We start from the raw sequence: 15,284 nt of genomic DNA, 5'->3' as shown, positions 1-15,284 counted from the left end.
AAATTAATTTTAACTTTATACAAAACAATGATCTTAACACATAAAAGTTTGTGTACCTATAATTATAACAAAATTACATTTAAAATATCAAAATTGTGCAACGAAAACTAAAATGAACACAGTGGCTCACGCCTGTAATCCTAGCACTTTGGAAGGCCGAGGCAGGTGAATCACTTGAGGTCAGGAGTTCAAGACCAGCCTGGCCAACATGGTGAAACCCCATCTCTACTGAAAATACAAAAATTGGCCAGACGTGGTGGCAGACGCCTATAATCCCAGCTACTTGGGAGGCTTAGGCAGGAGAATCACTTGAACCCAGGAAGTGGAGGTTGCAGTGAGCCGAAATCACACGCCATTGTACTCCAGCCTGGGCAACAGAGCAAAAACTCTGTCTCAAAAAAAAAAAAAAAAAAAGAAAAAAGAAAAAGAAAATGAAGGCTAGTGGCAAATTAATTTTTATTGTATCATAACAAAACCTCACTAGATTTTAGCAGCAAGTCAGCATAACAAATCAAGTTGTAGTCTACACTAATTCTGATTTTAAAACAAAACAGATGCATATCACTCTCTAATCACGGTATATCATATGTGGCACCCACTGTTAGAGACAAAATTTATAAACCAAGAAACTCTCCTTTCTTCAACTTGGGTTTTCTTACACTTCCTTTAAGTCAGGATAAAGTAGGGTCTTTTTGCAAAGCTAATATCCTTTTAATTCTTGTATTTCAGAATTATGACACCTCTACTTAATTTGTCAAGACATTAATATTAACTTTTTCATCAAAACTGGAATGCTAAGGTTTTATAAATTGGCCTAATATAGGAAAAAAATCTATTAGTTGAAGACTACATAAATGTCCTAGAGACAAAAATGCACCTTTCTTCAAGGCCAGGACATAATAGAACTTAGAACTATGGACACAATAGCCAGAGAACATCACAAGTATACTTATAAAAACTGCTATTTTATCTATCCTCTTAAAATGCACATATAAAGACAGACTTGATAATTATTAGAAATGTACATTCAAATGTGCTATTTATCCTGAGCTGATCATTATACATTGTACACATGTATTGAAATATACACCACATAAACATATAATTATATATCTATTAAAAATAAAAGCCAAAAAAAGTATATTCAAAGTTTTCCACCATCTGTGATTATTTGATGTTTTAGTGATGAAAACAAAGTAACTTTTCCCATTCATATTTAACAGCAAAGATGCCAAACTGAAAAATAAATGTAAGATGACATCCAAGAAAAAGTAACATTATAGAAAAATAACATATTAGTGTTTGCCAGGGGCTGGGAATGAGACAAGGGTTGATGACAGAGGGCAGGTTGAGGGACCTTACTGAGTGATGAAATTGTTCTGTATCTTGATTGTGGTGGTAGTTATGCAATTTCGCATCTGACAAAATTGGTGAAACTACATGAAAAAGAGTAAATATTACTGTATGTTAAAAAACAGAGACCAGGCACAGTGGCTCATGCTTGTAATCCCAGCACTTTGGGAGGCCGAGGCGGGCAGATCACTTGAAGTCAGGAGTTCAAGACCAGGCTGGCCAACATGGTGAAACCTCGTCTCTACTTAAAAACACAAAAAATTAGCTGAGAGTGGTAGAGTACGCCTGTAGTCTCAGCTATTCCGGAGGCTGAGGTGGGAGAATCGCTTGAACCTGGGAGGTGGAGGTTGCAGTGAGGTGAGATTGTGCCATTGCACTCCAGCCTGGGTGACAGAGCACGACTTTGTCTCAAAAACAAAAACAAAAAAGTGAATTTAAAAACACATAAAAAGAGAGCTCAGCATTTAAAAAAAATAAATGCGACCAGGTGTGGTGGCTCGGGCCTGTAATCCCAGCACTTTGGGAGGCCGAGGCGGGCGGATCATGAGGTCAGGAGTTTGAGACCAGCCTGAGCAACAGCCTGAAACCCCGTCTCTACTAAAAATAGAAAAATTTGCTGGGCGTGGTGGCACGTGCCTGTAATCCCAGCTACTCAGGAGGCTGAGGCAAGAGACTCGCTTGAACCCGGGAGGCCGAGGTTCCAGTGAGCCGAGATCACGCCACTGCACTACAGCCTGAGCAACAGAGCGAGACTTCGTCTCAAAAAAAAAAAAAAAAAAAAAAACCAACTACCTTTGCTTATAAAATGTCCTAATAGGCTTGAGTTTCACTGTGTTTTTTCTCCAAATATTGATAATTTCATTCTTCAAATAACAAAGTATATTTAGTTAAAATATGTAAAAAAAATTTGAGGCTGGGTGCAGCGGCTCACACCTGTAATCCCAGCACTTTGGGAGGCCGAGGTGGGCGGATCACCTGAGGTCAGGAGTTCGAGACTAGCCCGGCCAAAATGGCGAAACCCCGTCTCTACTAAAAATACAAAAGTTAGCCAGGTGTGGTGGTGTGCACTGGTAGTCCCAGCTACTCTGGAGGCTGAGGCATGAGACTCGCTTGAACCCGGGAGGCAGAGGTTGCAGTGAGCCAAGATCATGTCACTGCACTCCAGCCTGGGCAACAGAACAAGACTGTTTCAAAAAATAAATAAATAAGGTAAAAAAAATTTGAGATATCAAGTCTGTTTAAATGAAAAGAACACTTCTGGGCTGGGCACAGTGGCTCACACCTGTGATCTCAGCACTTTGGGAGGCTGAGGCAGGTGGATCACTTGACTCCAGGAGTTCAAGAACAGCCTGGGCAATATAGCAAGACTCCATTTGTACAAAAAATTTAAAGTAAGCTGGGAGCCAGGCACAGTGGCTCATTCCTGTAATCCCTGTAATTTAGGAGGTTGAGGTGGGAGGATCCCTTGAGCCCAAGAGTTTGAGACCAGCCTGGCCAACACAGCAAGACTTCCTTTTTACAAATAAAAAAATTGGCTGGGGGTGGTGGCACATGCCTGTGGTCCCAGCTACTCAAGAGGCTGAGGTGGGAGAATCACTTGAGCCTAGGCAGCCAAGGCTGAAGTGAGCCATGACGAAGCCACTGCACTCCAGCCTGGCTGAGAGAGCAAAACCCTGGCTAAAAATAAGAATTAGCTGGGCGTGATGGCACACACTTGTAGTACTAGCTATTTGAGAGGCTGCGGCAAGAGGATCCACCTGAGCCCAAGAGTTCGAAATTGCAGTGAGGTATGACAATACCACTGCACTGCACTCCAGCCTGGGCAACAGAGCAAGACCCTGTCTCCCCCTGCCACTCTATAAAAAAAAGTAATATGGAAAGTTACATCAAAGTAAATGAATAAGAAAAACAAAAAATAAACTTTACACATCAACAATATAAAAGAACAATCACTACAAATTCAAATAAAGCCAATCAAGATAGCAAATGTAAATCCAACAGTAATATGTCATGTATAAAAAATAAAGACCACTTAAACATATTTCAGTTAAAAGTTAGCCTAATGATTCAAATAACTACCACTTAGTCAATCTATAATAACCTAGCACACAATGCTCTTTTCCTAATCTAAGCATATATCCTACATGATTTTAAAACAAAGGAAAAAATAATTTACAATTTCAACTATTTTCTCAAATTTCAGAAATTTTAATGAAATTATTAAAAGCACTTTCTAAATGCCAAAAGCAGACACGCAAAATATACTCTGCAAATTAGAAAAATGTCAAAATATGCTTCCCCACAAAATAAGCACATTTTTAGAGGCCCAGCACATTCATTCACTCCAAGAACAAAAGAATTAGTAAAGAATAAACAAAAGAGGATAAGATCCTCCCCATCCATGCAGAGTGCATTTCCCACCTCTTTCTCCCTGTGATCCCCACCGTGTGAATTTTGATCCAATCTGAGTCCTAGCTAAGGATACACAACAGAAAAAAATTCTAATCATCAGAGAACTCACAAAAACAAATCTTTTTCATGTCTAGACAGAACTATATATACATGTGCATCTGACCAAAGAGCCATTTATTCCAACTTAAGGAAAATAATTCTTCATATCTACTGCACTGCATTTGTAGAGGTAATTTTACCTGTTCTGTAGAGTATAGGAATGTGATCAGTAGAAAGTTTATGTTCACTCCGTACACCAATCAACAGAGGGCTACCTCGCCTGTAAATTGCAAAAGCAGTTAGAATTAAACCATTTTTATAAATAATGGACTAATGACATAAAATTTAATGGGCCAATACTCTTCAAATGTTTAAATTATCCTCCCCAAGCTCAACTTCAGATATAAGAACTAGATAAAAAGAATTTTTTAAAAAAATCAGTATTGGGCCAGGTGCAATGGCTCACACCCGTAATCCCAGCACTTCAGGGGGCCTAGGCAGGCAGATCACTTGAGCCCAGGAGTTCAAGACCACTCTGGGAAACATGGCAAAACCCCGTCTCCTAATTAGCCATGTGTGATGGCACATGCCTACAGTCTCAGCTACTCGGAAGGCTGAGTTAGGAGGATTGCCTGAGCCTGGGAGGTGAAGGTTGCAGTGAGCCAAGATCGCGCCACTGCACTCCAGCCTGGATGACAGAACAAGATCCTATATCCAAAAAATTCTCTATCAGGGGTCAGCAAACTGACCTGCAGCCCCAGGGTTTATTTTTATAAATAAACGGTTTTTGTTTATTTGTTTGTTTTTTGACAACGGCCTTGCTCTGTCTCCCAGGCTAGAGTGCAGTGGCGCAATCACAGCTCACTGCATGCAGCCTTGACCTCCTGGCCTCAAGTGATCCCCTTGCCTCAGCCTCCTGAGTAGCTGGGACTACAGGCATGCACCACCACACCCAGCTAAATTTTTTATTTTTTATAGAGATGGGGTTTTGTCATGTTGCCTAGGCTGATCTGGAACTCCTGGGGTCAAGCAATCCACCCACCTCAGCCTCCCAAAGTGCTGGGATTACAGGCATAAGTCACCATGCCCAGCCTAATACAGGTATTTGGTTTTTTTTAAATTATTTCTTTTCTTAATTGACAAATAAAAATTGTATTAAATACAGTTATTTTGGAACATACTCATGCCCATTCTTTTACTTATTTTCTGCAGCTGCTTTCACACTACAACTGCAAAGTTGAGTAGTTGCTACAGAGGCTACATGGTCCAGAAAGCCTAAAATAGTTATTATCCGGCCCACTCCAGAAAACTTGCCAACACCTGTTCTGTAACAATGTATTTTAATTTTTTTCCTTTGTAATGTTAAAGGGAACCTTCCATTCAATTGTGCACAGAATGCCAATATATGAAAGTGTAGCACCTTCTCCTTAGTCACCCTGTTTTCAGATTAAAAATATCTCTCTTACCATAATATCTTAGGGCGCCTCACTTAGGACTTCATGATCAGGCCTAAATATCCTAGCAAGAAGTAGTGATGGTACAATTATCTAGGAATCTGTCTAGAATATATGTTTCAAAAAATACAGAAAAAGCTAATATTTTAACTTTATTAGATAATATTCAATATCCAAATTCACAAAGTAACCTTGGTGCGCCCAACAAAGACAAAAGGCCAATTAAATGCCAAAATATATTTGCTTTCTTTTTTTTTTTTCAGACGGAGTCTCACTCTGTAGGCCAGGCTGGAGTGCAGTGGCACGATCTCGGCTCACTGAAACCTCTTGCCTCCTGGGTTCAAGCGATTCTCCTTGCCTCAGCCTCCCGAGTAGCTGGGATTACAGGCATGTGCTACCACACCCGGCTAATTTTTGTATACTTAGTAGAGACGGGGTTTCGCCATGTTGGCCTGGCTGGTCTCAAACTCCTGACCTCAGATGATCCGCCTGCCTCGACCTCCCAAAATGCTAGGATTACAGGTGTGAGCCACAGCGCCCGGCCTGTATTTGCTTTCTTCAGGGATTCTGTTAAATGGAAGAGTGGTAAGCAACAGACAAGAAGGAAGATGTGAAAATATGCTCACATGAATATATCTAATAAAGGGCAGAGCCTTTATAATAAAGGGTCATGTATAGTCTACGAAGAATAAACATGTAACTCAAATATGTTGAAATACATTAGTCATTGTTAGAGTTATATGTACCTTGTGCCAACTGCTTGCCCAGGAAAATGAACACTTTTAAACACAAGTGCAAAAGCACCTTCCTAGGGAGGGAAAAAAATCCATTAGCACTATTTACTATAATCAATTATCAAGTCAGAAATGCCTAGAACATACTGGCTTCAGCGCAGAAATTTTTTGTTCACACAAATGCTCTTTTGTACCAGTTTATAAACAAGTCTAAAGTTTAAGTAAACACTTACTCCTAAGCTTTGGTGTATCCAAGACCCACATTTTTTTTTTTTTTTTGAGATGGAGTCTCACTCTGTGACCAGGCTGGGGTGCAGTGGCACAATCTCAGCTCACCGCAACCCCCAACTCCCTGGTTCAAGTGATTCTCCTGCCTCAGCCTCCCGAGTAGCTGGGATTACAGGCACGCACCCCCACGCCCAGCTAATTTTTGTATTTTTAATAGAGACAGGGTTTCACCATGTTGGCCAGGATGGTCTCCATCTCTTGACCTCGTGATCTGCCCACCTCGGCCTCCCAAAGTGCTGGGATTACAGGCGTGAGCCACCACGCGCAGCCAAGACCCACTTTTTTAACCAAGCCTACACCCAAAATATGCTCAATAGATAACAACTACAAAAATAGATCATTTAAAAAGTCATCCTTTCTACAGGCTATGAACACTTCTGAACCTATATATCCTATCTCCATCATCTACCTATCTATATCATCATAATTCTATGAATTATCAGAGGAACGACAGAATTAGAAAAGATCCTAAGATCAAAATCCAAAACCTATTCTCTGCCCTAGTAATTGTACACCACCGTTAACTTCCACTCTTTCTGACCTTGATATTAGAGATATAAATATATACAATTATTAACATGCACACCATACAACTCCATCAACCCAAATCCTCAGGGACAGGGCTTACAGGAATCAAGAACAGATAAAAGAGGAACATGAAGTAGGAGAGGGAAGAACCACCTTGGAACACAAACTGCATTATACAATGAATAAAAGGCAAAGCCTATTAGAAACGAGAAAAGGCTGGGAAGGCACACTACTCCACTCTGCCTTGGGTAAAGGGAAGGAATAGGCCTCCACATTCTCCATCTTCCTGCTTCCTCTTTTTGCTACAGATGTAAGATTTGGGTGCAGGTGGGAGAGAAGTGAGGGCTGGACCGTATTTGGGAAGTAAAGGACTTTTAAGTGGGAAAGCTAGAGTTATGAGTGGGGAAGGGAAATGTAGGTATCACTATGGATTTGGACATTTGTAGATCTTTGATGTCTTTAATCTTTAATTAGGAATGTTGGATGGAATCAAAAAGAATACTGATTTTCTCATGGGCTTGGAAATGCTTTTCTATAGAAGTTCAGAGCCAAGGGAAAGTCCCCAAAAGGAAAAATAAGTAGTTGACTTTGTTGGCTCAGAGACAAGCAGGCATTATCCCAGAAAATAAACTGTGGTAGCTGTGAAGCTACTATTGTGCTAAGTTATTGGTTGAGAAGAACACTCGGATGAGCAAGAAGCAAGGGAATAACTAATCCTCCATTGTGTGTACTGTGTACATGTCCACGTGTGGTGCGTATGGATGTGTGCATATACGCATAGTTTTTAGACACACTTTGATTTTGGATTAATTTTCATTTTCATGACATTAAACCAGAATGAAGTAAGTAGAATTTTAAGTGGAGGGTGGGGGGGAATCAATAAATCAATTAGTTTCTCAAAATTATTCAACTTGAATAGTTGTATGAGAAATAAAAGCCAAAAATAAAAAAATAGCACAGTTCCTGCTTATCAAACTTAATTTCCAGAAAGTTTCTCGGGATTAATGTTGGCATAATTATCTTTAAAAGCATGGCTTAATACCAATTGTTGGATAACTCTCTCCACCAAGGTAGTAAAGCTGGTATCTTGACTTTCCCGATTGTCATACATATACTTAACGAGCTTGGCAATTGTCTCTGTGTCTGTTTCAGATTCGAAGTCATAGCCTTTGCTTTCCTGTAAGTAGAAAGAAAAAAAAGATACAATTAAAGAAATATTAATGATAAAAAAAAACCTTTTCTACAGAATTGTTCTGTCAAAATGCCACTAATTTCTAATATTCTTTGAACACCATATCCCATTATTCAAAATTAAAGTCACCAGCTGATCAGTGACTCCAAAATAGTGTGGTACTCTGTTTAACTGAACACACACTTAACTTACTGTCTAATAAATAGCCATTAGCTATATGTGGCTATTTCAATTTAATTAAAACTAAATAAAATTTAAAATTCAGTTCCTCAGTCATACTAGCTCAACAACCACATGTGGACAGTGGCTACTATACTGAATAGCCCAGATACACTGTCTTCCAACACTGGAGAAAGTTCAATTGAACAGCCCTAAGAAAGCACTCATGCAGGTCAGCACTATGACCACTACTATACAGTATATAGCTATTTACGACATAAAACTTTCATTTAATTTGTCCTGATTCTTCTCGTATTAATATATCCTAGGAACTTTAAAGCATGACAATCTCGCAGAATGCAAAAAATGTCTCCACAAAATTCCAATTTTATTTGAGCCTTTTGTCATGTATATTACAGTCAAATGCTAATCATTTCCTTTTCATATTAAAAAACAGAATTGTTCCACTGTTAGCAAAGAAAAGTCCAATAAACCACCATGCCCTTGGAATTGTCCAAGAAATTACTTGATGACACACATATGGTGTTTGTTGCACATCCCAACAACCGACCCCAATGCTCTCGTTAGAAGTATTCTCAAAGACTGGGGTCTTTTGAGGTCACCTTACTTACCAAAAACTTTTTCAAGTCTTTGTAGTTGGTGATGATTCCATTGTGAATAACGATAAATTCTAAAAGAGGTAAAAGTGTTGAAGACAAAAAAGTTAGAAGTCTGATAAATCTAAAATAGCTATGACTCTAACTGGATTTTTCTCAAGTCAAAAATTTTTAACATGCTATATACTATTTATGTTATTTATAACATAATTACATCTACTTCTCATTACCAGATTATCATCAGGTAGATCAGCAGCATTGTTTATGTGGCATAGCTGAAGCAAACAGTGCAGGGGAGGTGGGTACAGTGGGGAAATAAACAAGAAGTCTAGAGATAACAATTTCAGTTGTGGCTAAACTAGTAATCATATGTTACCATGTGAAAGGAGCAAGTTTATTGGGTCTGTTGCCTCATTTGCAAAATGAGAGAGCTGAACTAAATATTCTTCTTATTTCTCTGTTCATTCATTCTTGAGTAAAAGTTTAAAGAGAAGTCCTTTCAAACTAAAACAATAATCTGATTTACACTAAATGAATTTAAGAACTAGAACTAAGGAATTTGCTAAGAAAAACCAATCAGTTCTATAGTTAAATTTACTTGTTTGAGGTCCAAATAAGTCATAGAATGTCAGAAAAATAAATGTTAAAATATCATTCCAAGAGAAGATAGACATGATCTCGGGATAATTTTCATCTTTTTTAACTAACTTTGAAAACTGTAAGAACAGATAATCAAGAGTTCACAATATCATTATTTGTAGCGACTGCTGGTACATAAAAACTACCAATCCGGCTGAGCACGGTGGCTCATGCCTGTAATCCCAGCACTTTAAGAGGTCGAGATGGGCGGACCACCTGAGGTCAGGAGTTTGAGACCATCCTGTTCAACATGGCGAAACCCTGTCTCTACTAAAAATACAAAACATTAGCCAGGCGTGGTGGCACGTGCCTGTAAACCCAGCTACTCGGGAGGCTGAGGCAGGAGAATCGCTTGAATCTGGGAGGCAGAGGTTGCAGTGAGCCGAGATCCCACCACTGCATTCCAGCCTGGGCAACAGAGTGAGATTCCGTCTCCAAAAAAAAAAAAAAAAAAAAAATCCTACCAACCCTGGTTTTATTATTCAGAGTTCATTTCAGTTAGGAGAAAAATTACTGCTAAATTAAATTTTATATGATTTGGAGACACAATGTTGCTCTGTCACCAAGCTGGAGTACAGTGGCTCAATCATGACTCACTGCAGCCTTAAACTCCTGGGCTCAGGTGATTCTTCCACATCAGCCTTCCAAGCAGCTGGGATTACAGCTGCTTACACCACACTCAACTAATTTTTTTATTTTTCTGTAGAGAGAGTCTCGCTATGTTGCCCAGGCTAGTCTCCTGAGCTGAAGCAATCCTCCCACTTCATCCTTCCAGTGTCTTGAGATTACAGACATGAGCCACTATGCCAGGCCAAAATGTTCTTTTTTCTTTTCTGAGACAAAGTCTTGCTCTGTCACCCAGACTGGAGTGAAGTGGCACGATCTCGGCTCACTGCAACCTCCACCTCTTGGGTTCCAGCGATTCTCCTGGCTCAGCCTCTCAAGTAGCTGGGATTACAGGTGCATGCCACCATACCCAGCTAATTTTTGTATTTTTAATAGAGACGGGGTTTTGCCATATTGGTCAGGCTGGTCTCCAACTCCTAATTTCAGGTGATCCACCTGCCCTGGCCTCCCAAAGTGCTAGGATTACAGGCATGAGTCACCACACCCAGCCCCCAACAATGTTCTTAATATACAAAGATCTGATATTTTGGCTGACAGTAATTAGAAACCAAATAATAAACATTTTCACTAGATTTTTTAGAGATGATAGCAACCACAAAAATAAATTTATAAAAAAACTTGCCGGGTGCGGTGGCTCATGCCTGTGATCCCAGCATTCTGGGGGGCTGAGATAGACGGATCACCTGAGCTCAGAGACCAGCCTAGCCAACATGGTGAAACCTTGTCTCTACTAAAAATACAAAAAATTGCCAGGCGTAGTGTCAGGCGCCTGTAATCCCAGCTAATTGGGAGGCTTGAGGCAGAAGAATCGTTGAATCCAGGAGGCAGAGGTTGCAGTGAGCGGAAAGCATGCCATTGCACTCCAGCCTTGGTGAAAGAGCGAGATTCCTTCTCAAAAAAAAAAAAAAAAAAAAAAAAAAACTTCATGCTAGAACAAAGAGATGAATAAATAGCTAATTTAAAGGTCTTAACTTAAAGCCAAATTCTCAAAACATAATCTAGATGTAAGTTTTCGGGAATCTTTCATAAAGGCCTTGTCAGTGTCAAAAGTCTAAATTATTGCTAGCATTATGATCAAATTCAATAGTAAGTATTGAAGCACAAGAAGCCTAAATAGGCAGCTTCTGAATTAAACTAAAAATCAGCAAGGGCTGGGTGCAGTGGTTCATGCCTGTAATCTCAGCACTTTGGGAGGCTGAGGTGGGAAGATTACTTAAGTCCAGAAATTTGTAACCAGCCTGGGCAACAAAGCAAGACCCCTATCTCTACAAAAATAAAATAAATTAGCTGGGTGTGGTGGTGCAAGCCTGTGATCCTAGCTACTCAGGAGGCTGAGGCAGGAAGATCACTTGTGCCCAAGAATTTGAGGTTACAGTGAGCTATGATCCCACCACTGTACCCAGCCTGGGTGGAGGAGTGAGACCCTGTCTCTAAAATAAAAGGAAAAAAAATGGGGAGGGATAAATACACACATACACACTTTTGTATGTATTTGCTTATTTTTTTTAAATGAAAGAACAGACTCAATAATTGGTGAATGTTACCTACAAGGGGAATAAGAGGAAACAAGAGTCTAGACTTGTTTTGTTGAGACAGTCTCACTCTGTCACCCAGGCTGAAGTGCAATGGGGCAATCATGGCTCACTGCAGCCTCAACCCCCAGGTTCAGGTGATCCTCCTGCCTCAGCCTCCTGAGTAGCTGGGACTATGGGCGCATGCCACCATCAAGCTAATTTTTGTATTTTCTGTAGGCACAGGGTTTTGCCATGTTGCTCATGCTGGTCTCAAACTCCTGGGCTCAGGCAATCCCTCCATCTCAGCCTTTCAAAGTGCTGGGTAGACTTCTTTTAGTGTGTCTTATTTTAAAGATGTGACTTCGGAATTATGTAAATATTTTAAATAATTATAAATAACATTTATTTTTAAAGAATATCAATCCTTAAAAATAAAAAATAGGCCAGGTACAGTGGCTCACTCCTGTAATCCCAGCACTTTAGGAGGCTGAGGTGGGCAGATCACAAGGTCAGGAGATCAAGACCATCCTGGCTAATACAGTGAAATGCCGTCTCTACTAAAAATACAAAAAATTACCCGGGTGTAGTGGCACACACCTGTAGTCCCAGCTACTTGGGAGGCTGAGGCAGGAGAATTGCTTGAACCTGGAAGGTGGAGGTTGCAGTGAGCCAATATCGCACCACTGCACTCCAGCCTGGGCGACACAGCGAGACTTCGTCTCAAAAAATAATAATAAAAATAAAAAAAATTTTTCTAAAACTAATATTAAAGTAACACGTAGCACAACTGCATGGAGAAAGACTATTCCAAGTAACTCTAAAACACAGTAATTTGATTATACATTTCTAGAGAGATATGCCCTAAGGACAAAACCGATAACAAAAGTTCTCAGCCAGGAGCAGTGTTCATGCCTATAATCCCAGCACTTTGGGAGGCCAAGACGGGAGGATCACTTGAGGTCAGGAGTTCAAGACCAGCCTGGTCAACACAGTGAAACCCCGTCTCTACTAAAAATACAAAAATTAGCCAGGCATGGTGGACAGACAGGGTCTCATTCTGTTGTCCAGGTTGGAGGGCAATGGCATGAGGTGTGACCACGGCTCACTGCAGCCTCTGCCCCTGGGCTTAAACGATCCTCCCACCTCAGTATCCCGAGTAGCTGAGACTACAAGCATGCACCACAATGCCTAACTTATTTTTTTATTTTTTGCAGAGACAGGGTCTCACTATGTTGCCACGGCTGATCGTGAACTCCTGGACTCAAGCAATCCTCCCAACTCAGGCTCCCAAAATGCTGGGATTACAGGCATGAGCCAGCACTCTCAGCTCCATATGCTCTCTACTACTTCTGAATGTTTGAAATTTTCCAGATGAAAAATAATTAAAATAATGAAAATCTAAGAGCCTTCATTCTGCCCCCATTATTAGGTTTCCACAATCATTCCAAAGCACAAAAAATCTTTCCATACCATTATTTTTATCAGAGCGCTGGGGGTGGCTATTGACAGGACTGGGTTCTCCATGTGTTGCCCAACGGGTATGAGCTATTCCAAGGTGTACATCAAATTCTATATCCAAATCCATATCTTGTTGCTCTGAAGAATATGAAAAGAAAAATTTCAATATTAAATCATGCTGCAGAGATAATGCTATAAGCTATATTTAAATACAATTATTACAATGCTGCTGTCTTGGAATATACAATCACTGAAACTAAAGATCAGGCATATTCAAAATAGTGATTAAAAGACTTAGGAGGCAGGGTGCAGTGGCTCACGCCCGTAATCCCAGCACTGTGGGAGGCCGAGGCAGATGGATCACCTGAGGTCAGGAGTTCAAGACCAGTCTGGCCAACATGGGGAAACCCCATCTCTACTAAAAATACAAAAATTGGCCAGGCATGGTGGCATGCGCCTGTAGTCCTGGCTACTCCAGAGGCAGAGGCAGGATAATCGCTTGAACCCAGGAGGCAGAGGTTGCAGTGAGCTGAGATCATGCCACTGCACTCCAGCCTGGGCAACAGAGCGAGACTCCATCTCAAAAAAAAAAAAAAAAAAAAAGACTTAGGAACACATTGTAGGTCTGTATCAAGACATCTCATGTACCCAGTAAATTTACACACCTACTATATACCCACAAAAATTAAAAATAAAGATTTAGGAGTTTATGCAACTGAAATATTGAAGGCAAATGGTTTCAATAACAACCAAAAAACTAATACAGAGTTAAAGCAAACATGACAAAATTTTAATAACAGATAAAGTTAGGTGAAGTATATATAGGTAATAATGTACTATTCTTTCAAGTTTCCTGGAGATACAAATACTCAAGAGTTAAGGACAAAAACAATTAATGTAATCTTTTGAATCTATATTTAATTCTTGCCTTAAAAAGTCATTATCAATTTAATTAAACATGTAAAAATAAATTCATTTTCCCAATGACACACAACCTTATGACTGCAATTTCTTTGGTCTCTGGTGAGTGTACACACGTCTCACAATATAAACTGCAACTATGGGGTGCCTCCAAAATCAAATAGGTATTTGAGAACTGAGCAATGCTATGAAAGTATGGGGCTACTGGGAAATCGGCATAGGCCAATGTTCCTTTATCTTGAAAAGTAGCTGATTTGTCCGGGTGTGGTGGCTCATGCCCCTAATCCCAGCACTTTGGGAGGCAGAGGCAGGTGGGACACAAGGTCAGGAGTCCAAGACCAGCCTTACCAACATGGTGAAACCCTGTCTCTACTAAAACTACAAAAATTAGCCGGGTGTGGTGGTGCGCGCCTGTAATCCCAGCTACTCGGGAGGTTGAGGCAGGAGAATCGCTTGAACCCAGGAGGTAGAGGTTACAGTGAGCTGAGATCACATCACTGCACTCCAGCCTGGGTGACAGAGTGAGACTCCCTCTCAAAAAAAAAAAAAAAAAAAAAGAAGTAGCTGATTCTTATTTTTCATATAAGCTATCTTTTCTTGGGGCTTCTTAAAAAAAATGGACAGCTCCAGGCCGGGCGCGGTGGCTCACGCCTGTAATCCCAGCACTTTGGGAGGCCGAGGCGGGCGGATCACGAGGTCAGGAGATCGAGACCATCCTGGCTAACACGGTGAAACCCCGTCTCTACTAAAAATACAAAAAATTAGCCGGGCGTGGTAGCGGGCGCCTGTAGTCCCAGCTACTCGGGAGGCTGAGGCAGGAGAATGGCGTGAACCCGGGAGGCGGAGCTTGCAGTGAGCCGAGATCACGCCACTGCACTCCAGCCTGGGCGACAGAGCGAGACTCCGTCTCAAAAAAAAAAAAAAAAAAAAATGGACAGCTCCAGTTATTAACTAGTAATGCTCTTAATTTCCTAAATATAAAATTAATTTGGCTAAGAACCCAGATAACAAAGTTTATCAGAGTTAGGTCTAAATTAAGAGCAAACTGGCCGGGCACCACGGCTCATGCCTGTAATCCCAGCACTTTGGGAGGCTGAGGCAGGTGGATCACCAGAGGTCAGGAGTTCAAGACCAGCCTGGCCAACATGGTGAAACCCTGTCTCTACTGAAAAAATTAGCTGGGCGTGGTAGCACACGCCTGTAATCCCAGCTACTCAGGAGGCTGAGGTAGGAGAATCAATTGAACCCAAGAAGGGGAAGCTGCAGTGAGCCGAGATCAGGCCACTGCCCTCCAGCCTGGGCGAAAGAGCAAGACTCCGTCTCAAAAATAAATAAATAAATAAATAAAT

The 15,284-nt window shown here is 40.7% G+C and overlaps 1 protein-coding gene across 4 annotated transcripts in view; it reads right to left on the bottom strand.

Moving 5' to 3' along the window:
- The window catches only part of GFPT1 (glutamine--fructose-6-phosphate transaminase 1), a 66,275-nt gene that overhangs the window by 29,189 nt on the left and 21,802 nt on the right, over positions 1–15,284 (bottom strand). For 2 of the 4 annotated variants that reach the window (XM_063789763.1, XM_003949806.5), the window contains 6 exons: positions 13,027–13,152; positions 8,792–8,850; positions 7,851–7,985; positions 6,005–6,066; positions 4,005–4,084; positions 3,775–3,828 (listed from right to left, as the gene is read on the bottom strand). In XM_063789763.1, the coding sequence (XP_063645833.1) occupies positions 3,775–3,828; positions 4,005–4,084; positions 6,005–6,066; positions 7,851–7,985; positions 8,792–8,850; positions 13,027–13,152 (516 nt within the window). The remainder of the gene's footprint in view (positions 1–3,774; positions 3,829–4,004; positions 4,085–6,004; positions 6,067–7,850; positions 7,986–8,791; positions 8,851–13,026; positions 13,153–15,284) is intronic. The other 2 variants (XM_063789764.1, XM_515528.8) reach the window with 1 other exon arrangement.

This window comes from Pan troglodytes, chromosome 12 (genome assembly GCF_028858775.2).
Source record: "Pan troglodytes isolate AG18354 chromosome 12, NHGRI_mPanTro3-v2.0_pri, whole genome shotgun sequence".
NCBI classification, from domain to species: domain Eukaryota; kingdom Metazoa; phylum Chordata; class Mammalia; order Primates; family Hominidae; genus Pan; species Pan troglodytes.
Note: the sequence above shows the minus strand (reverse complement) of the source record. Positions and strands in the feature narration are given on the sequence as shown.